Source organism: Oncorhynchus clarkii, chromosome 25 (assembly GCF_045791955.1).
Source record: "Oncorhynchus clarkii lewisi isolate Uvic-CL-2024 chromosome 25, UVic_Ocla_1.0, whole genome shotgun sequence".
In the NCBI taxonomy this organism is placed as follows: domain Eukaryota; kingdom Metazoa; phylum Chordata; class Actinopteri; order Salmoniformes; family Salmonidae; genus Oncorhynchus; species Oncorhynchus clarkii.
This window is the reverse complement of record NC_092171.1, coordinates 20,722,128-20,745,244: the sequence shown is the minus strand read 5'-3', so window position 1 is coordinate 20,745,244 and position 23,117 is coordinate 20,722,128. Positions and strand designations below refer to the sequence as shown.

Genomic DNA, 23,117 nt, shown 5'->3' with positions numbered 1-23,117 from the left:
TAAGTTTAGACCGTCCCCTCGCCCATACCCGGGCGCGGGCGCGCACACATCAACAAGAGCAAGAGCAAGTGACGTCACTGATTGAAACGCTATTTAGCGCCCACGCTAACTAAGCTAGCCGTTTCACATCTGTTACACTCACCCCCCTTTTGACCTTCCTCCTTTTTCCGCAGCAACCAGTAATCCGGGTCAACAGCATCAATGTAACAGTATAATTTTAAACCGTCCCCATACCCGGGCGCGAACCAGGGACCTTCTGCACACATCAACAACAGACAACCACGAAGCATCGTTACCCATCGCTCCACAAAAGCCGCGGCCCTTGCAGAGCAAGGGGAACTACTACTTCAAGGTCTCAGAGCAAGTGACGTCACTGATTGAAACGCTATTTAGCGCCCACGCTAACTAAGCTAGCCGTTTCACATCTGTTACATACGCTCGTGCGCTGAATAAGTTAGCTGACTCGCGCCCATTCACCTGACGTGGCGGGAAAGTTATAAACGAGCGCTTCCTTGAGGTTAACAAACTGTGCCGTGTCCTACATTTATTATAATTTCTCTACATTCCTGTGCCGAATCACCATCAAAACTCTTTAAATGCTTCGAAGTAGCACAGAGGAGTTGACACCTGGCAACACCACGGACTCCGGAAGAAGCTCGGTGCTGTCACCTTTGGATCATCGAGGCGGACAAAGTGGGCCTGTGTCACTCGGTCGTGGATCAACATCTGCAGGGCTGCTCACAAGAGGTAGGCCTACATAAATTATTTAACGTTAGCTATGTAAACAAGCATGCTAGATAGCAAAGCTAACGATTCTGATGAAATGGAAATCATGTTGGCAAAGTTAAGGACTGCCAAATTCTCTAAATAAGGCTTATACACATGTTCATATGTTTTATTATCTAGGCTACAAAGCACTTAGCCAGGCAGGCTTATTTAGATTGAGTTGTAGTCTACAAGTTGATGGCCTCTTTCTTTGACTCTGGTCAAGTGATTCACAGCTTCAGAGGGGGAAGGACAAGTTCATCTGTCCCACCATCCAGTGGCTCCTCATTCTGTGGGACCCCCAGACTCATGGGGGGGACCCCCAGACTTGGGAGGACCCCAGGCTTAGCTGGGGCTCTAGGCATACACCCTGCATGGACGCCACAGACTGAACCCTCTGGTAAAAGCCATAAAGACACACGCAACTGAGTTGTTTTTCACTGGGCTGTCTCAGTTTGAGAGTTGAATTATTCCGCTCTCTCCATCCCTGCAGTGACCACTAGCTGCTCTTCTGTGACATCGACCACTGCTGCCTCTGTGATTGTGGCGGTGGTAGAAGGGCGTGGGTTGGCCAGGGGGGAGATTGGCATGGCCAGTATCAACCTGAAATGCCCAGAGCTGGTCCTCTATCAGTTTGCAGACACTGGGACCTATGCCAAGGTAGACCATAATAAACAAACAGGCTGAATTGGTTTACTGTCTTCAGTATCTCAGAACAGGGAGAGACAGGCAAATCCATCTCCATGCAGCCTAGCTAAGTGCATGGTTATCTCAGTGTACTAAATGAGCGTTAAACTTGTCGCTGATCCACTACCAGGTTATCACCAAGCTTCACATCCTGGTGCCACTCGAGATACTGATGCCAGACACTGCCAGTGAGAAAGGCAAAGGGACCAAGCTATACAGCCTAATCACAGAAAACTTTCAGGTGCTGAGTCATGGTGGTCTGTCTATACTGCTGAAGTGAGACTTTTGTCTTATGTGTTATTTGTTGCCTAACCTTCTTTATGTTTCAGTCAGTAGCTTTCACGGCAATCCAGAGAAAGTACTTCAATGAGAGAAAAGGGCTGGAATACATCCAGCAACTGTCTGCACCAGAGTACAGCACTGTTATTATGGAGGTGCAAGCTAAGTATGTCACTGGGCTCAGAGAGCACAACAATAATAGTTTGTCACTTCATAATAATCAATCAGGCAGAATAACCTTCCAGTAAACTGCAGTGTGCATCCCCAGATACTATTGCCTGGCAGCTGCGGCTGCTTTACTGAAATACTTTGAGTTCATTCAGAACTCCATTTATGCACCAAAGTCACTGAAAGTAAGCTTCAAAGGGAGTGAGCATACTGCCATGATCGACTCAGCGTCTGCCACTAACCTGGAGCTGGTTGTCAACAACAGGGACCACAGGTATGGTGGCGTGGCAGAAGGATGTGAAACTGTCTCACTTATCAGTATTTCAAACATGGTCAATACATCAAGAGAGTATGTGACGTCTAGTGTGTGTGTGTGCAGGAGTGAACATACCCTGTTAGGGGTTCTGAACTACACCAAAACCCCTGGTGGGGGAAGGCGGCTGCGCTCTAACATTCTAGAGCCCTTGCTGGATGTCGATACCATAAACATACGTCTAGACACCATTCAAGAGCTGTTACAGGATGAGGAGCTCTTCTTTGGCTTAAAGAATGGTTAGTAAACAGCTACTAACTGCATTACCTTATATTACAGTGATAGGTTTTCAATATTGATTGACAGTTCTGTACAGATTAGTGTGAACTTGTGTATTTCCTTTGCTCATTTCTACTGTGACTGCAGCCATTGGACATTTTCTGGATATAGACCAACTGCTCTCTGTTCTTGTCCAGATCCCCAAGCAGGAAACGGTACATATAGATTTTTTTAAAATGGTTTCCTGAAGATAAGAGTTGTCATAGCCATAATGATGGAACAGTGAGAGGAATGTTAGAATCTGTCAAGTTTCTTCTCAATGAAGGTTCAAGTTGCAGAGTCAAAGATTACACATGTGATTCAGCTGAAGCATACTCTGGAGTTGGTACCACCACTGAGGGTAAGTGCTCGGTGTCATTATAATATATTCAAAATCATTACTGTTGTTGTACCATGTGCCTTTTTATTACCAGTATTGTGTAAACAGATGGTGCTGAAGAACTGTAACACTGCTCTGCTGAAGGCTTACAGCAGCTCACTGGAAGACAACAGGTACATAATCACTAAAGGGATTGGGTTTTCCATTAACAAGCCTCTCGATAGAACACCTCTCAGGCACATTGCCTCCATTGATCCTGTTATGTTCTCAGGTTTGACATGATCTTGGAGCAGATCAAGTCAGTGATTAATGATGACACCAGCTACATGAAGGGGAGCCTCAACATGCGCACACAGAAGTGCTACGCTGTGCGCCCCAACATCAACGAGTTCCTGGACATTGCCCGGCGAGCCTACACTGAGATTGTGGATGACATTGCAGGTGTTCACTAGATGGTTATGATGTCTTAAAAGGATATGCAAATGTATAATCTCTTATCGGATTATCCCTAATTGATTTCAAACACTTTGATGTGTTATGTGTAGCCTACAGTCAATATTTCCTGGTGGGAATTACATAATGACCCATGTTGATGCACAGGGCTGGTTGACCAGGTGGGGGAGAAGTATGGCTTGCCGATACGCACCAGCTTCAGCACAGCTCGAGGCTTCTTCATCCAGATGAAACTGGAGGGGGTAGCTTTACCTGATGGGGAACTCCCAGCTGACTTCATCAAGGTAATAACTTATTTGATGAACACCTCTGTACCTGGCAATGCTGGACTGTGGCAATGGTTAATGGTATATACAGAGCTTTAAGTGAGAGAAACCCATTACAAAGTGTCATATAGCTTCATGTTCATGGTTTAAAATAGTTGTACCTGTCAGAATTGCTTTGGCTCTATATTACACTAAAACTTGTTCAGGAATTCTCCATAGTAATATATTTTCATATTCTTGCTGTGTTTTTATTCACACTTTCCTCAGGTGACGAAGCACAAGAACAACTACAGCTTCACCACAGCAGACCTGATGAAGATGAATGATCGCTGTGATGAGGCCCTGAGGGAAATATTTCACATGTCCTATGTGTGAGTAAAGAGCAGCTTCAGTCTCACAATTATCAGGCTACATTTTAAGTGTATAATGTGTACAGAAAAATATGTATTCTTTGCTTTGATCTGTCTGTCAAACCTACCCTTTATTTCTGTTATGATCACGTGTCATAAAATGTAATTGAGGGAAGTTGGATTGACTTACTATTGTTTACCCAGTAGATGGGGCTATTGCGTTTGGCATTGTAGATAATTTTGTCCTGTTTCCACCTATCTCTTTCCAGGGTGGTGTGTCAGCTGCTGAATACAGTTCATGAGCATATACACTGTCTTTACAAACTGTCCGATGCTGTGTCCATGCTAGACATGCTGCTGTCACTAGCCAATGCATGCACCATCTCAGACTATGGTAAATCAAGCAGGAAAGTTAAATGTAATCAATTATTAATTTCCTCCCTACATATCTGCAAAAAGTATGTGTTGCTCAAATTCAGTCAGATTCAAGCTATCCCTGGAGTGGTTTGAACTCGCTCTGAGTCTAGACAGTATCTGAAGAAACCCACCCACTCATCCATCTCTCATAGCAGCATGAGTAAATAGTGTGTCAGCAGCAGCACCCTCTGTCTCTATATGTGACGAAGAGGCTGCTGTGATCTGCTCTCTATTTAACATTGGTTGCCCTGCTAGCTTAAGTTGTCTGGGCAGCAGCTCCCATAACCATGTGGGTGGTGACCAATGGCCCACAGCTGTCTGAAACAGGATCTCTGGAGGGACACGTGCTGACTGTCGGCCTTCTCTGTCTCAGTCATCTCACTCTCAGATTACCCTGGTCAAGAAACCATTACTGTATTTGACCAGACCAATCTTTCTGCATGACACGACTACTGTAGATGTCTGTTTCGACTGCATGCTAGAAGTGTTTTGAATTTTCTCATAAAATGTGTGATAAAATAACAAACCCAACTGAATGTCATCCACAGTAATTCAACACTGAGTAAAACATTTATTTACTAACCATGTAATTATGAATTTGTATTGTGTTCTTCCTAAAGTTGTTTTCCTTCTCTGTGCCTGCAGTGCGTCCTGAGTTCACAGACACACTGGCCATCAAGCAGGGTCGTCACCCCATTCTGGAGCGCATCGTTGGCCAGCAGCCCGTGTCCAACAACAGCTACATCTCTGAGGGCAGCAACTTTGTAATCATCACTGGGCCCAACATGAGCGGCAAGTCCACCTACCTCAAACAAGTGGCGCTGTGCCAGATCATGGCTCAGATAGGTGGGAAACTACAAAATGAATTTAAAATGGAATGTAGTTATATAATTAACTTAATTTTCCGTGTTGTAACCATTCAACAGGCTTACTCACAGGCTACTTATATAATGAATCTGATCTAGGCTCTTTTGTCCCTGCTGAGTATGCCTCCTTCCGCATTGCTGACCAGATTTTCACCAGAATCGGGGTGGATGACGACTTTGAGACCAACTCCTCAACCTTTATGGTGGAAATGAAGGAGGTACATTTCCCATAGATATTTGCCACTCAGTGGTTTTGTATGTATTTTTGAAATACCGCAAAGTAATTCTGATTCATTTCTTTGTACTCCCAAGGTCTCATATTTAATCCATAATGTGAGTGATAGGTCTCTCATTATCATAGACGAGCTTGGGCGTGGTACTAGTGCTGAGGAGGGTGTCGGCATCTGTCACTCTGTCTGCGAATTCCTCCTTAGCCTCAGGGTAGGTACGGTGTGGCCAACCAGCACAGTGCCTCTCTCCTGTCTGAAACAATATGTGATTAATTGTATTTTTGTGTATGAATCATGGAGGCCTTTCTTTTCTTTGACTTCCTGTTACTTGCACTGCTCAGTTCACAATCTATCATAAGATAAATGTGTGCTCAGCTGTTTACCTGCTGGTCCCAGGCGTTCACGCTGTTCGCCACACACTTCCTGGAACTATGTGAGCTGGAGACATTGTACCCCAATGTGGAAAACCAGCACATGGAGGTTCAGCACACCCGCACTGGTGATACGGGTACAGAGCGTGTCATCTATACCTTCCTGCTGAGCCGTGGAAGCTCTGAGGAAAGAAACTACGGTAAGGAAATACAATCAGACACTTAACATTGTCCAATCTCAATCATTCACCTTAATTGTAAAAGGTTTACTGTAATGTTCAACGTTCAGGTCTGAGGGCTGCGGAGATGACTGCACTGCCTTCAACCATAATCCAAGAAGCAAAGGCGATTAGCTCTAAAGTCAGCCAACAGCTCTTGGTATGCTTTTCCAGTAGGCCATGCTTTTGGTATGCTTTCCAGTATCATTATTTAGATCTAACTTACTATCCATCATCTTATTCTCTGTAGTCCCTGATGGTCCGTCAACCTGTCGTCTTCCTCCTACCCTAACTCAGGCCAAGCACCACAGTGATCCGGAAACGCAACGGCAGAGAGCAGTGTACCACCTGGCCACTCGGCTCCTGCAGACAGCCAGGAACTCCAGGCTGGACCCTGACAGCCTACGCATCTATCTGAAGGGCCTGAAGAGACACTATGAAGCAGAGCTGCAGGTCATAGGAGAGCCTGTGTCCATGGAGACAGAGGAAGAATGAGTCGGATGAGGAAAGGGATGTCAAAGGGTGGGGAGGTGAGGAGAGAGGAATTTTAAGGAAGCTTGTGGACTTATGAGTGATGCTGTTTGACTATATCTTCTATAATGATATTCAATGACGTTGTTAGATATGTAGTATTTGTTTACTCAATGTTAATCAGTAATATTTAAATAAAACATTTGTATATTTTCCAAGTGTCTATTATTAACATGGAGCGGGGCAAGGGAGGGGCCCACATTTTAAACACCCACGTTGCTTCAAAACCCCTATCAGAGAAGAAGGCCCTGCCTTTTCTATATCCTCATCTCCAGTCCTCTCTTAGTTGAATTGTACGCTGTGTGCTGAGACATATCGACCCGCCCCTGCGAAACAAGATACACAGGCAGCGTTGAGTTGTGCTGCTCTGGGGAACTCCATTTAATTTCAACATTTAGGAAACTGCGGCACTAAAACACCTCAGGGTATGTACATTGCATTTTCTCATACATTATTATTATTTTTTAAACGAGCTAGTCATTCAAGGCTGTGCTTAGATGAAACAGTAATCTGGGCCTGGCACTAGCCCCAAAGCACTGCCGGAAAATCGGGACGCAAGAGCGGGTCAGATTTCAGGACAGAGGGCTGGGTGACTATAGGCGAGGCCTTTTTGTTGGGATTGGCTTCTCAGGTGCTGTACTCCTGGGTTAATAGCAGTTTTGGGAACGTTATTTGTAAACTACAAATGATTTTGTTTCCTGCATTTCACCTGTTTTATAATATAAAAACTATGTCCGTGCGTATCGAGACGTCACTCACTGACCAGACAAGTTTTCCCGCAAGTGTCATGATTTGTAGCACGTTGACACAGATGGAACTGGCTAACGTAACGTTATTCACTTCATTTATTGCTGGCTGGCTGGCTAGCTAGCTTACCTTGGACCGCAAACTACCTAGCTAGCTGAACGCCCTGACCCAAAAAGATGGCGTACATCGTTTGTGGCTAAAGTAAGCTAGGCTTCATTGGAAAAGCCGGAGTGGTTAACTATTCATTATTAACGTTACCCACAAACATGTGCGCCCCTAGTCAAATAATGACAGTACGGCTTTGTAACTAACCAGTTGGTATCCAAAGCAAGGCCTTACCAAAGCCCTCCCGTCAGTATCGTGTCCACCATTGATGTACGTTGCTAGCAAGTTACACTGAACAAATATCTAAACGCAACATGCAAAGTTTTGGTTCTTTGTTTCATGAGTTGAAACAAAAGAACCCATAAATGTTCCAAATGCACAAAAAGCTTCTTTCTCTCAAATGTGCATCTTTGCCAAGATGTGATCCACCAGACAGGTGTGGCATATCAAGGTGATTTAAATGGCATGATCACTACAAATCAAATTGTATTTGTCACACACACATGGTTAGCAGATGTTAATGCGAGTGTAGCGAAATGCTTGTGCTTCTAGTTCCGACAATACAGTAGTAACCAACGAGTAATCTAACCTAACAGTTCCACAACTGCTACCTTATACACACAAGTGTAATGGGATAAAGAATATGTACATAAAGATATGAATGAGTGATGGTACAGAACGGCATAGGCAAGATGCAGTAGATCAGGGGTGTCAAAGTCAAATGGACGGAGGGCCAAATAAAAAAATCAGCTACAAGACGAGGGCCGGACTGTTCGAATGTTCATTGAAATTTTTTTAAATGACGCATATAGTCTAGTGAACCTAATTGAACCTACTGAAAACCTAACAAATATATTACAATATGATCAGATAAATAAAGCAATATTTTCTTATGGCTCTGTCAGTAATCTTTAATTTTCAACAGACACAAAAGACAAATTTCCTTTATATAAATATCCCCATAACATGAACATTAAATGAAAGAAACCGGTATTCAAGGCACCATCAGTAGACTATATTTTCTATTTTAGCAAAAGTGGGCTAAATTTACTTCAAAGAAAAAACAATAATAGCAATTTTCTATCATCCACTCAACTGAAATATTTTTAAAATATAATTGGATTGAAATACAAAAAAATAAAGTGCAAAAATCTATTAATCAAAAACAACACTTTGTTTAAGGAGAAGTAACATGCAGTGAAAACAAATATTAAATTTTAACTTTTAAACTTGAACTGAGTAAAAACTCTAAATATGTGATTGCACAGTAATGTTCACTTGTTTGAGGTTGAGGGTGATACTTGGTGGTGTCCCATCTTTTCCACAAGTTCATCAATGTTCGGGGTAAGGCTCTGAGCTGAAGAAATCCTCAGAATTGAGTGGAGGTGTTCAGCAGTAAGTCGACTTCTGTGTGATGTTTTGTTCAGGTTCATCAAAGAAAACAGTTGTTCACACAGGTATGTGCTGCCAAACATAGACAACGTTTGAGCAGCCTGGATGCGCAGCTGGGGCATTGTGCCGGGGAGGAAACGGGCGAACTCCGCAGCACCCACTGCCGCATATTTTGCCCTCAGTGCATCATTGCATTGGAGGTCAATCAACTCCATTTGGAGGTTTGGTGGTGAGCTTTCCACGTCAACAGCAAATGGGTTACCGAGCAGTTCCAACCTGCTTTTTTGTGCTTCAAAGTCAGCAAATCGGCGTCGAAAGTCAGCGGCAAGCATACCTATTTTATCAGCCAACTGTGTGCTCGGGAACGCACTGGTAGAGAGCTTCTCTTTCATGGTCTGGCAGCTGGGAAAGTGGCTCAAATTTTCTTTCCGCATCTGCGTCTCCCACAGAGTCAGTTTGGTTTTAAATGCCTTCACTGTACTGTACATATCAGAGATGACACGATCCCGACCCTGCAGCTGCAAGTTTATTGCATTCAGATGACTCGTAATGTCACACAGAAAAGCCATTTCACACAGAAACATTTCGTCTCGGAGTTGTGTTGTGTCTTTCCCTTTGCTGTCCAAGAACAGACAAATCTCCTCACGAAGCTCGAAACATCTTTGAAGCACCTTTCCCTGGCTTAGCCATCGCACCTCTGTGTGATAAGGCAAATCACCATGCTCCGTTTCTAACTCCGTCAGAAATGCCTTGAACTGGCGGTGATTCAAACCTTTGGCTCTGATAAAGTTAACTGTGCGCGTGATGATGCTCATTACATGCTCCATTTTCAAGGCTTTACCGCACAACGCTTCCTGGTGTATGATACAATGATAAGCTGTCAGCTCACCTGTCGCGTTTTCCTCTTGCATCTTTTCCCGTATCTTCGCCACCAGTCCGCTCCTGTGTCCACACATCGCAGGTGCTCCGTCGGTTGTCAAACCCACGAGTTTTTCCCAAGGCAGCTCCATCTCATTTACACATCTTGACACCTCTTCATACAAATCATGCCCCGTAGTTGTGCCATGCATAGGACGTAAAGCCAAAAACTCCTCTGTCACGCTTAGGTTGGAGTCCACTCCGCGGATGAAAATTGACAACTGGGCAATGTCAGAAATGTCGGTGCTCTCATCCACAGCCAAGGAATATGCAATAAAATCTTTTCCCTTTTTCACAAGCTGCTCTTTTAGATTGATGGACAACTGGTCTACTCTCTCGGCAATGGTGTTTCTGCTCAGACTCACATTTAAAAAGAGTTGCCTTTTTTCTGGGCAAACTTCGTCACAAACTTTAATCATGCAGTTTTTGATGAAATCCCCCTCCGTAAATGGCCGGGCTGATTTAGCGATCTCTTCTGCCAAAATAAAACTGGCCTTGACAGCAGCCTGGCCTTGTGATTTGGCTTTTTTGAACAGAGCCTGTCGAGATTTGAGGCCTCGTTTTAATTCCTCTGCCTTTTGTAGCCTTTGTTCCATGTCCATATTCTTGTTTTTGTCCGCGTGTTTCGTTTCATAATGTCGTCTCAGATTATACTCTTTCAGTACCGCCACACTTTCTCCACACAGAAGACACACAGGTTTTCCAGCTACCTTCGTGAACATATACTCCGACTCCCACCTTGTTTGAAACCCCCGGTTCTCAGTATCCACCTTCCGTTTTGCCATTTTTGATGGGTATCTGAAAGTTAATTTTACTGTGATGCTGACGACTGCTGTGCAAATAAATATTGAAATGAAGCAGCCTACTGCTCGGTGCGTCACCTTTGCATTGTGGGAAATGTAGTATTGGTGCGTGTAAAAGATCTGCGGGCTGCCGGCTTGCTGCGGGCCGGTTCTAATAATAAATCAAGATCATCCCAGGGGCCGTAAAAAACCTTCTTGCGGGCCGGATGTGGCCCGCGGGCCTTGACTCTGACATATGTGCAGTAGATGGTATCGAGTACAGTATATACATATGAGATGAGTAATGTAGGGTATGTAAACATAAAAGTGGCATAGTTTAAAGTGGCTAGTGATACATGTATTACATAAAGATGCACCTTGTGTTGGGGACAAAAGGCCACTCTAAAATATGCAGGCCACTCTAAAATATGCAGTTTTGTCACTCTACACAATGCCGAATGCCACACATCTCATGTTTTGAGGGCGTGGGCAACTGGCATTCTGACTGCAGGAATGTCCACCAGAGCTGTTGCCCGGGAACTTAATGTTAATTTCTCTACCATAAGCTCTCCAACCAGCCTCATAAACACAGACCACATGTATGGCATTGTGTGGGCGAGCGGTTTGCTAATGTCAATGCTGTGAACCGAGTATCCCATGGTGGGGGTATGGGCAGACAAAAGCTACAGACAAACACAATTGCATTTTATCAATGGCAATTTGAATGCACAGCGATACCGTGAAGTGATTCTGAGGCCCATTCATCGCTGCCACCACCTCATGTTTCAGCATGATAATGCACGGCCCCACGTCGCATGGAAGCTGAAAATGTCCCAGTTCTTCCATGACCTGCATATTCACCAGACATGTCACCCATTGAGCATGTTTGGGATGCTCCGGATCAACGTGTGAGACAGCATGTTCCTGCCAAAATCCAGCAACTTCGCACAGCTATTGAAGAGGAGTGGGACAACACTCCACAGGTCACAATCAACCACCTGATCAACTCTATGCGAATATGCCGTGCTGCATGAGGCAAATGGTGGTCACACCAGATACTAACTGGTTTAATCATCCATGCTCCTACCTTTTTTGTATATATCTGTATTCCCAGTCAAATGAAATCTATAGATTGGGGCCTAATTCATTTCTTTAAGTTGACTTATTTCCTTATGAACTGTTTATCAGTAAAATATTTAATTGTTGCTTTTGTTTTTGTTCAGTATAGATAATACATTCACATTATGGTTAGTAATATAATAGCAGAACAATATCTAACCACAAGTCATGCTTGCAAACTTACGTGCAAGGACATGGAAGGCATGCTAGCAGAGACTGAACATTTCATCACCTTGAAACAGAACTGATTAACCTAGGGGCTAGGCCTTATGCAATACTAGCTAGGGGAGTTTTGCTTAGAACAGAGCCTGTTCTCATATTAAGCATGGCCCAAAACACCCATTGTAGGCAGTTTTGTGGGTAAAGGAAATTACTACTTTACCTGTAGAATAGTTTCATTAGCCAGCTGGTTACATTCACATCATTACACTGTTTTAATGGATGGAGGGGTGACTGTTTTGAATTGTCCCAGTCATCTGCGCCTAAATGGTTATTAGGCTTATCATGTGATCTCTAATTGTCTAATACAATGATTGTTGTGAGCCTCATATCAGTGTGCATTTCTCTCCCACCATCTGTAGCTGTTGTGAAGAATGAATGATCCTTGAGGTTTGTGTTTAACTTGCTAGGCTACTCCAGTATTTTGAAGATGATCTCTGCTTGTCATGGCTAACATTTTAACTGGATAAAGTCCCCCAAGTGCTCTTATTCATTACCCAGCGACTTGTGTTGACAGGGGCCATCTACAAAATCTGTATTGCATGACATTTGGTAAATGCTGTCCTTATGTTGCAGCCATATGAGGTATTTTTGCAGTAGGCGATATACGTCCAGACCCCTGGTCCTTTTCCTTACTTTAGGGCTGTAATTATTAGTCCAAAGAAGTTTTGCAACTAAAACAAGCGTTTCTATTGGACAAATTTAGTTAGGTTCTTCCCTGTTTGCCACCGTTTTAAGGAACAGATTCTGCGTAATTAATATACCCCAGTAGTGATTGGTCAGTTAGGACTGTGTGTGTGAATGGCAGCCTTCTCTTGTGAGTCTTATTCCAGATATGGCTTGAAGGGGTGGTGGTTCTATTTGTTGGCACCCACAGGGCTGACTGCTGAGATACCTTATCAGCCTCTGGCTTCAGAGAGGCGCTGCAGTAAGCCTCATGGCGTAACCTGGATACTGAGGGATGTAATGGCTGGTTCTTATCAATGTCTTCCTCTCAGTATCTCTGTATGTTGGGTTTATTTGCCAGACTTAAATTGTGCATGTTTTGGCCTGTTCAAGAATATATCCTACTGAAACATTAGCAGACTAAAAACAAGTTTACTGCTGTTATTTCTGAACACGGTATTACTGACACATATTACAGCTACAGGTCAGGTGTAGTGTGCCCTTAAAGGCTGGTTTGTCATGTTCTGTTTTCTCTCCTTGAGGACTGATAGTTTATAAAGGGTTCCTGACACAGAGGCTACCATGTCTGTCCATGCTAAAACAGGAGCTCCAGCTAGCCAGTGGCTGGATTCCGGAGAGCCAATGGCCCGAGAGGGCTTTGTCTTCCAGGCTCATTTCCATGCTGGGACATGGCTCCTGTTGTACTGGGAAACTTTTTCACCCTCCAGTCTAAAGCATAGCTAGGGCTGAAAGCAAGCAGGCAAGCATGATGCGATTTACCCCACCCATCCTGTCCACACTGCCTTAGTGTTCTTTTCTGCTTAAGAGGTGTTTACTTTCACAGCTCCAGTTGTCCCGCCTAGGGTGTTTCCTGGTGAAGTAAATGTTACGTTGGCTGCTCCGGTTTGGCCCTGAAAGGGTTTGTGGCCCAGCCCCTTGCTAATCAGTGTTGGCTTTTGCACCTATATATATATTAAGGTTTCTTTGTGTGTCTGTGTGACCTTGTATTGAAAATGTGAATTCTTCCATTGAGTACATTGGGCAATCATGCCCTTTTACTCCCATCTCTTGTTATTGAGCAACTTTGGTTCATATTGTTAGCCTTGAAAGCCTCTAGTTGCTTTTACTGCTGGTATCATGTCCAATATGGATTAAGTACTTTCAAATGAGGTATCCAATAAGCTCATTTTACTCAACAGATAAGCAAATCTTATTCAACAAAGAGATGTGGCAAAAAACCTTGTGCCAATATTTGCTCTTCTGATCAATTAGAAACTGGCACATTAACCATTATGGGGTTTGAATATGGGCAAATTCATGGAATTTAGACTGAACATTTTCAAAAAACACATTTACTTGGAACAATGCTGATGTGGAGTTTGGTAACAGAATGATAAAATCTGACTGTTTGTGACTGTTTGTGACCAAGTAAATATCTACTCCAAATTAAGATTCAAAGATGTCTGCAGAAAGAATGGGGTGTCGGCTGTGACTTGACACCTTGGGGTAGAAAATAAAACTATTTTGGTTATTCAACTACAGTAAGTTGAGTGGATCAACACCCTGTAACAGAATGACAATGGGTCCCTTATCTGTACTACACAGAAATGCGTAATTATGGATATGAATGTCGTTCTCTTTATGATGATGTGTCCTGAATAGGTACAATATGCAATATCCTCCTTTGCATATTTGGGTATTATTTGACACCCAGGCTATTTTAACAAAAACACAATTTATTCAATCATATATGCCTGTTTGGACAGCACAATAGAGTACAGTGCAGTATAGTCAAGACAGTATATTACACTGTACATTACTTTAGTGTGCTCTACTGCAATGGTTCTCAACCTTTTTCAATTACTGTTACCACCAACTGAATTGTTCTCTGCCCAGAAAGCCCACTCGTGTGCATTTTACCAGTAAGCTTATGGTCTCAAGTCTTCTCAAGTACCCCTTGTGGATAGGCCAAGTACCCCCAGGTGTCCTAGAACCACTGCTCTTCTGGACACAGTACTGTGCTGTCCGAACTTGTGAAACATGAACTATTATTGGTTCAGACCAAAAATCTACATCTGTGGACATTGAAATAAAGGCCAGGGCGGACTTAACAAATTTCAACTACTTTTCAACATCCATGAATGTCCGGTGTTCAGTGGGTGAGGATGCTGGTTGAAAGAAAGAGAATTTCAGGGCCTCCCGGGTGGCGCAGTGGTTAAGGGTGCTGTACTGCAGCGCCAGCTGTGCCACCAGAGACCCTTTGTTCGCGCCCAGGCTCTGGCGCGACCGGGAGGTCCGTGGGGTGACGCACAATTGGCCTAGCGTCGTCCGGGTTAGGGAGGGCTTGGCCGGCAGGGATATCCTTGTCTCATCGCGTACCAGCGACTCCTGTGGCGGGCCGGGCGCAGTGCACGCTAACCAAGGTTGCCAGGTGCAGTGTTTCCTCCGACACATTGGTGCGGCTGGCTTCCGGGTTGGATGCGCGCTGTGTTAAGAAGCGGTGGGCTTGGTTGGGTTGTGTATCGGAGGACGCATGACTTTCAACCTTCGTCTCTCCCGAGCCCGTACGGGAGTTGTAGCGATGAGACAAAATAGTAGCTACTAAAAAACTATTGGATACCATGAAATTGGGGAGAAAAAGGGGTAAAATAAATAGAAAAAGATAATTTTTCACACTCTTGCGTTGACCACCAGACAGAAAAAAAATGAGTTTAGCTGAACATACCAGTATGCCAGTGGAAGGAGGACAGTAGCAGGTGACCCAACTGTGGTTTGTGACTACTATGATTTCTTCAATTGCAGTCATTCTGTTACAGATTTTTCGGTCATTTTTCGTATTGAGACTGGCAGAAAAAATGCATTTAAATGTAAATGGCATGGTATAGAAGGGTCCGGACACCTTTTTTTTAATTTTTTTGTGGTTTCACTTGTTTTGGAGAAACTTGCCCCAAACAGCAAATCACTTCCTCATTCTTGTTGTGTAGTATTAAGGCTGAAATACATGGCCTAAAAAGCTGATTTTTAATTTATTATTATTATTATTATTATTATTTTGAAATCCTATGGGCAATTAATGATAGTTCTCTCTCGCTCAACGTCTTTTCTGTAAATATGCATTGTTGCACAATTTAAAGGTCAAGACACTGCATTTCAAACAGTCGTGAATGATCTAATGAATTCGGAGCTTGCTAAATTTATACCTAAGCTGAATATATAAGCCTTCAACCCACATTTATTTGATAAACTATTTTTTTGTGTGCAAATTGCTGATCTGGCTTCCAAGTCCGTCTATGAAAATTCCCTTTTTTGTTACAAATTCAACCAGAACCATGTGTAATGCACATTCACGAATAATGACTAAATTTATTATAGCAGGCGTTAAAGAAAATAATATAAACAGGTCTCATAAACCATCTCAAGCACACCTGCTAGTGAGTAGCCAGCTAATCTTTTTTATATTTCAAGTCTAGCCAACTTGGATCTATACGCTTGCTAACAAGGTAGAACTATGAATTATTATGAATACACCCTCCTGTCCATCTCCAACTGTTTGAACACCATAACTTGTTTAGATGTTAAAATCAACTGGCCTTATTTCTCAGAATGAAAACGAGATGCCAATTCCTTATATAAATGTATTTTTTTGCTCAATGTTGCACATTTATGAAACAGACTAGACAGCTAGCACAAAAGTATATGGCTAAAATGCTGCCCGCACTATGTGGTACCTCAATGCCGTGCACGACAAACGGGGTTGGATTTTGTCATTGGCGGGTAAAGGCATCTGCATGCTTCCCAGCCAAAACAGTTTGGAAGAGTTTGTGCATATATTATGTAGTTTTTGTTTGTTTTGGACTTCCGTAAGGTTTTTTGTTTTTTGACTGTTCGGGCAACACATTTTTTTTTCTAGAAGCAAGCTGAAGTCTGTAGCCAGAGTATATTTGTCGGTGATTGGTCAACAGTAGGGATTCTTCAATAAAGTGTTTGTCATTCAATGAGTCTACTCATTTTCATGCACATTTTGAGAAGCAAAGTACCAAACATCTTAGTTAGATGTAAAATTGTATGACGAAGATCTTCAAAGCAAAAACGTCAATTACCTATTTTTATTTTTTTTTGAGTTCTCAGATTAATTCGGACTGGCTACGGCGTCTCTAAATGGACAAACGGCTGTTTTCTCATTTTCCAAGCTACAGTCTTTTTAAGGGAGTGTGCAAGCACACACTTTCGGTTCTCGGCTAGGCGCCAGCTGAATAGAGACATTCTTCACTTCTTCGGGCTAGGGAGCAGTATTCAGAAATTTGGATGAATGAGGTGCCCAAAGTAAATTGCCTGTTACTTAGGCCCAGAAGCTAGGATATGTATATAATTGGTAGTATTGGATAGAAAACACTCTAAAGTTTTGAAAACTGTTAAAATAATGTCTGAGTATAACAGAACTAAAACCAGAGGACAATCCATCCAGATTTAGTTTTATTTCAGCTCACCCATGATTACTATGGCTGTCAATGGGAGCATAAAAGGAAGACCTCCCAGATTGCAGTTCCTAGGGCTTCCACTAGATGTCAACAGTTTTTTTAGAGTTTCAGGCTCGTTTTTTGAAAAATGAGCTAGAATTTGTAGTTTTAGTAAGTGGCTCCCATTTTGGCTGTAGTGTTTGTTGCGTGTTCCGGTGAGTGCGCGTACTTCGGTTATTTATCTCCGGTAATGGTCTCCGGTATTCTCCGTCTTAAATTTGATCGTTTATTTACATATTAGGGTACCTGAGGATTGATTAGGAACGTTGTTTGATATGTTTGGAAGAAGTTTATTGGTAACTTACGGGATTCATTTTGAACGAGGGAAACCGGTGGATTACAAAGTCTAGCGCGCCAATGAAACTGATTTCTTGGGGATATAAAGGACTTTATTGAACAAAAGGACCATTTGTTATGTAGCTGGGACCCTTGTGATTGCAACCAGATGATCTTCAAAGGTAAGTGATTTATTTTATCGCTATTTCTGTCTTTCGCGACGCCTTTCTGTCATTTGAATTTCGCGCTCTGCAATTTCACCGGATGTTGTCGAGGTGAGACACTAGCGTCTCAATGATCCGTAAGAAGTTAAGGCATCATCATGCTTAATTCACTAGCCACATTTGGGAACTGTTATTTAAAATATATATATATATATATATATATATATATATACATACACACACACACACACACACACACACACACACACTACTGTTCAAAGTTTGGGGTCACATAGAAATGACTTTGTTTTTGAAAGAAATGTGATTTTAAAATAAATAAAAAATGCATCAAATTGATCAGAAATGCAGTGCAGACATTGTTAATGTTGTAAAGGACTATTGTAGTTGGAAACAGCAGTTTTTTAATTGAATATCTACATAGGTGTACAGAGGCCAATTATCAGCAACCATCACTGCTATGTTCCAAGCTAAGCTAATCCAAGTTTATCATCTTAAAAGGCTAACTGATCATTAGAAAACCCTTTTGAAATTTATGTAAGCACAGCTGAAAACTGTTCTGATTAAAGAAGCAAAAAATCGGACCTTCTTTAGACTAGTTGAGTATTTGGAGCGTTAGCATTTGTGGGTTCGATTACAGGCTCAAAATGGCCTGAAAGATAACTTACTTTTGAAACTCATCAGTCTATTCTTGTTCTGAGAAATGAAGGCTATTCCATGTGAGAAATTGCCAATAAACTGAAGATCTCGTACAATGCTGTGTACTACTCCCTTCACAGAACAGGGCAAACTGTCTCTAACCAGAATAGAAAGAGTGGGAGGCCCCGGTGCTCAACTGAGCAAGAGGACAAGTGCATTAGGGTGTCTAGTTTGAGAAACCGATGCCTCACAAGTCCTCAAATTGCCGTCTTCATTTAAATAGTAACCGCAAAACACCAGTCTCAACTAGAGGGTCGACCGATTATGATTTTTCAACGCCGATACCGATTATTGGAGGACAAAAAAAGCAGATACCGATTAATCTGACTTTTTTAAAAATGTATTTGTAATAATGACAATTACAACAATACTGAATGAACACTTATTTAAACTTAATATAATACATCAATAAAATCAATTTAGCCTCAAATAAATAATGAAACATGTTCAATTTGGTTTAAATAATGTAAACAGTGGTGGAGAAGAAAGTAAAAGTTCAATATGTGCCATGTAATAAAGCTTAAGTTAGAACATGAGAACATATGAAAGCTGGTGGTTCCTTTTAACATGAGTCTTCAATATACCCAGGTAAGAAGTTTTAGGTTGTAGTTATTATAGGACTATTTCTCTCTCTACCATTTGTATTTCATATACCTTTTGACTATTGGATGTTCTTATAGGCACTTTAGTATTGCCAGTGTAATGGTATAGCTTCTGTACCTCTGCTCACTCAAACCAGGAACACAACGACAACAGCCACCCTCGAAGCAGCGTTACCCATGCAGAGCAAGGGGAACAACTACTCCAAGTCTCAGAGCGAGTGACGTTTGAAACGCTATTAGCGCGCACCCCGCTAACTAGCTAGCCATTTCACATCACATCGTTACACCAGCCTAATCTCGGGAGTTGTTGCATTACAACCTGTAATTTTAAATAGATTTCTATTTGGATTTCATGTAATGAACATGCACAAAATAGTCCAAATTGGTGAAGTGAAATGAAAAAAATAACTTGTTTAAAAAAAAAACGGATAAGTGGCATATGTATTCACCCCCGTTGCTATGAAGCCCCTAAATAAGATCTGGTGCAACCAATTACCTTCAGAAGTCATATAATTAGTTAAATTCCACCGGTGTGCAATCTAACTTCTTGACACACCCATCCCGTTAGCGGGATCATTTTCATCAACACCCGCTGAATTGCAGCGCGCCAAATTCAAATTACATTACTAAACATATTTAATTTTCATGAAATCACAAGTGCGATATAGCAAAACACAGTTTAGCTTGTTGTTAATCCACCTGGCGTGTCAGATTTCAATACAGCTTTTCGGCAAAAGCATAACAAGCGTTTATGTAAGAACATCTCTCTCAGTAGACAAAATATTACAAACACCTAGCAGCCAAGTAGATTGGTCACGAAAGTCAGAAAAGCAATAGATTAAATCGCTTACCTTTGATCTTCGGATGTTTGCACTCACGAGACTCCCAGTTACACAAATGATACTTTTGTTCCATAAAGATTATTTTTCTATCCAAAATACCTCCATTTGTTTGGCGCGTTATGTTCAGAAATCCACAGGCTCGAGCGGTCACATCGCAAACGGAAATTCCAAATAGTATCCGTAATGTCCACAAAAACATGTCAAACGTTTTTTATAATCAATCCTCAGGTTGTTTTTAAAATATATAATTGATAATATATCAACCGGGACTGCCGCTTTCTCAATAGGAGAGGGAGAGACAATGGCAGCCCCGCTCTGTTGCGGAAGCAAAACTCTGCGAACACCCAGCTATCCACTGACACAATGTTATCTTTCTCACTCATTTTTCAAAATAAAAGCCTGAAACTATGTTGAACACTTTGAGGAAGCCATAGGAAAAGGAATCTGGTTGACATCCCTTTAAATGGAGGCAAGGCATCCAATGGAACAGAGAGCTTTCATGAACAACAGCACTTCCTGGTTGGATTTTCCTCAGGTTTTTGCCTGCAATATCAGTTCTGTTATACTCACAGACAATATTTTGACAGTTTTGGAAACTTTAGAGTGTATATGCATATTCTAGTTTCTGGGCCTGAGAAATAGGCCGTTTCAAATGGGTGCGTTTTTTTTGTTGCCAAAAACGAAAATCCTGCCCCTTACACTTAAGAAGTTAAGTGTCACATGATCTGTCACATGATCTCAGTTTATATATACACCTGTTCTGAAAGGCCCCAGAGTCTGCAACACCACTAAGCAAGGGGTACTACCAAGCAAGTTAACAATACTGACACAAAGTAGCCTGTGAATACCTGGCAGTATGATATTATGATTATTTCCATCAATCCAGTGGGTATTTGTTTTGCAAACTCTGCCATCACGTGTGCTACAAAACAGCCTCTTGCTAGGTGCCAAAATATTATATCACAATATAAAAAATGAATAAATGACGGTATAATGGTATTTGATTGTATTTCGTCTTTGAAAAATACAATTTCAAAATATGCTTTCTGGGTAGTTCATGACCCTAGTGTGCCGGTTCTTGCTGTGAGATGTTACCCAACTCTTCCAACAAGGCACCTGCAAGTTCCCAGACATTTCTGGGGGGGAATGGCCCTAGCCCTCACCCTCCGATCCAACACGTCCCAGACATGCTCAATGGGATTGAGATCCGGGCTCTTCACTGGCCATGGCAGAACACTGACATTTCTGTCTTACAGGAAATCACGCACAGAATGAGCAGTATGGCTGGTGGCATTGTCATGCTGGAGGGTCCTGTCAGGATGAGCCTGCAGGAAGGGTACCACATGAGGGAGGAGGATGTCTTCCCTGTAACGCAGGCAATCTCAACGCTGTGCAATAACAACAAGCTCAGTCCGAGGATGCAGTGACACACCGCCCCATACCATGATGGACCCTCCACCTCCAAATTGATCCTGCTCCAGAGTATAGGCCTCGGTATAACGCTCATTCCTTCAACGATAAACGTGAATCCGACCATCACCCCTGGTGAGACAAACCGGCGACTCGTCAGTGAAGAGCACTGTCTGGTCCAGCAACGGTGGGTTTGGACCCATAGGCGACATTATTGCTGGTGATGTCTGGTGAGGACCTGCCTTACAACAGGCCTACAAGCCCTCAGTCCAGCCTCTCTCAGCCTATTACGGACAGTCTGAGCACTGATGGAGGGATTGTGCGTTCCCGGTGTAACTCGGGCAGCTGTTGCCATCCTGTACCTGTCCTGCAGGTGTGATGTTCGGATGTACCGATCCTGTGCAGGTTTTGTTACACGTGGTCTGCCACTGTGAGGACGATCAGCTGTCCGTCCTGTCTCCCTGTAGCGTCGTCTTAGGTGCCTCGCTGTACGGACATTGCAATGTATTGCCCTGGGCACATCTGCAGTCCTCATGCCTCCTTGCAGTATGCCTAAGGCATGTTCACGCAGATGAGCAGGGACCCTGGGCATCTTTCTTTTGGTGTTTTTCAGTCAGTAGAAAGGCCTCTTTAGTGTCTTAAGTTTTCATAACTGTGACCTTAATTGCCTACCGTCTGTAAGCTGTTAGTGTCTTAATGACCATTCCTCAGGTGCATTTTCATTAATTGTTTATGGTTCATTGAACCAAGCATGGGAAACCAGTGTTTAAACCCTTTACAATGAAGATCTGTGAAGTTATTTTGATTTTTACGAATAATCTTTGAAAGACAGGGTCCTGAAAAGGGGACTTTTCTTTTTTTTTGCCGAGTTGACATTTAAAAGTGATTTTCCATTTATACTGTTCAATCCAACTCCAAGCAATTATTTTCTGCATTTCCTGCACTTTAATTATTATTTCCACACTGTGCCACATCGAATGCTTAAAGGGATACTATGGGATTTTGTCAATGAGGCCCTTTATCTACTTCCCTAGAGTAAGATGAACTTGTAGATACCATTTGTATGGCTCTGTGTCCAGCAGGAAGGAAGTTGGAGGTAGTTCTGTGAGCCAATGTTAACTAGCATTAGTGCAATGACTGCTAGCAGATACCCATAGACTTCCAGACATTGTGCTAACAGTAGTTAGCATTTTCCTTCAAACTGCATGTAGAGACATAAAAATGGTATCCACAAGTTCATCTGAGTCTGGGGAAGTAGATAAAGGGCCTCATTGCCATAATCCCAAAGCATCCCTTTAAGACCTAGGGATGGGCATCAGTAATCGAGTACTTGAACAGACGTTTATGCGCGATCTTTAACCAGTGATTTTATTATTTTTTCAAATACTGTAAAACTATTTGGTAGCATGTGCTTCATGGCTGCCCAAATGGTCAAGTGAAATTTTGTCTTAGACAGCTTTCTTGGACTCTAGTGTTCCATTTGTACATGTGGGGCAAAACAAACAAGAAGCCAAGCATTTATTTAATTTTTTTACCTCAATTCCCTTCCTCCTCCGTGTCTCATTCACGTTCCGACTGCTCCCTACACGTGCTGAGTGCACACACACGCTCCCGTTAGGCCTACATAAATAAATCAAACTTTTTTTTATCCCTTTTATTTTTACCAGGTAAGTTGACTGAGAACACATTATCATTTACAGCAACGACCTGGGGAATAGTTACAGAAGGGATGAATGAGCCAATTGTAAGCTGGGGATGATTAGGTGACTGTGATGGTATGAGTGCCAGATTTGGAATTTAACCCCGGTGTCCTGGCTAACATCCCTACTCTTACGATAAGTGCCATGGGATCTTTAGTGACCACAGAGAGTCAGGACACCCATTTAACGTCTCACCTAAAAGACGACACCCTACACAAGGCAATGTCCTGGGGCATTGGGATATATATTTTTAGACCAGAGGAAAGAGTGCCTCCTACTGGCCCTCCGTCACCACTTCCAGCAGCATCTTGTCTGTCATCCAGGGACTGACCAGGACCAACCCTGCTTAGCTTCAGATGCAAGCCAGCGGTGGGATGCAGGGTGGTTTGGTGCTGGCATAACTGATGGGATACACAAGCTACATTCCTT

At 42.6% G+C, this 23,117-nt stretch overlaps 2 protein-coding genes across 4 annotated transcripts in view; both read left to right on the top strand.

Annotated features, from left to right (window-relative positions):
* The first annotated feature begins 1,039 nt into the window (after positions 1–1,039).
* LOC139383875 (mutS homolog 4) lies at positions 1,040–6,664 on the top strand. Its single transcript, XM_071128464.1, has 19 exons — positions 1,040–1,165; positions 1,259–1,425; positions 1,583–1,693; positions 1,782–1,897; positions 2,000–2,173; positions 2,279–2,451; positions 2,579–2,646; positions 2,757–2,831; positions 2,919–2,983; positions 3,082–3,251; positions 3,411–3,547; positions 3,797–3,900; positions 4,149–4,273; positions 4,942–5,142; positions 5,262–5,380; positions 5,475–5,603; positions 5,789–5,963; positions 6,053–6,141; positions 6,279–6,664. The coding sequence occupies exons 1-19, from the start codon at positions 1,075–1,077 to the stop codon at positions 6,474–6,476; spliced, it is 2,487 nt and encodes an 828-aa protein (XP_070984565.1). The 5' UTR covers positions 1,040–1,074; the 3' UTR covers positions 6,477–6,664.
* A 98-nt stretch (positions 6,665–6,762) lies between these two features.
* Positions 6,763–23,117, top strand: part of LOC139383686 (kinectin-like) — a 37,984-nt gene continuing 21,629 nt past the window's right edge. For 2 of the 3 annotated variants that reach the window (XM_071128227.1, XM_071128225.1), the window contains exon 1: positions 6,777–6,937. The gene's annotated coding sequence lies outside the window, so the exon portion shown is untranslated. Of the gene's footprint in view, positions 6,938–23,117 lie in introns of all 3 variants that reach the window. The other variant, XM_071128226.1, reaches the window with a different exon arrangement.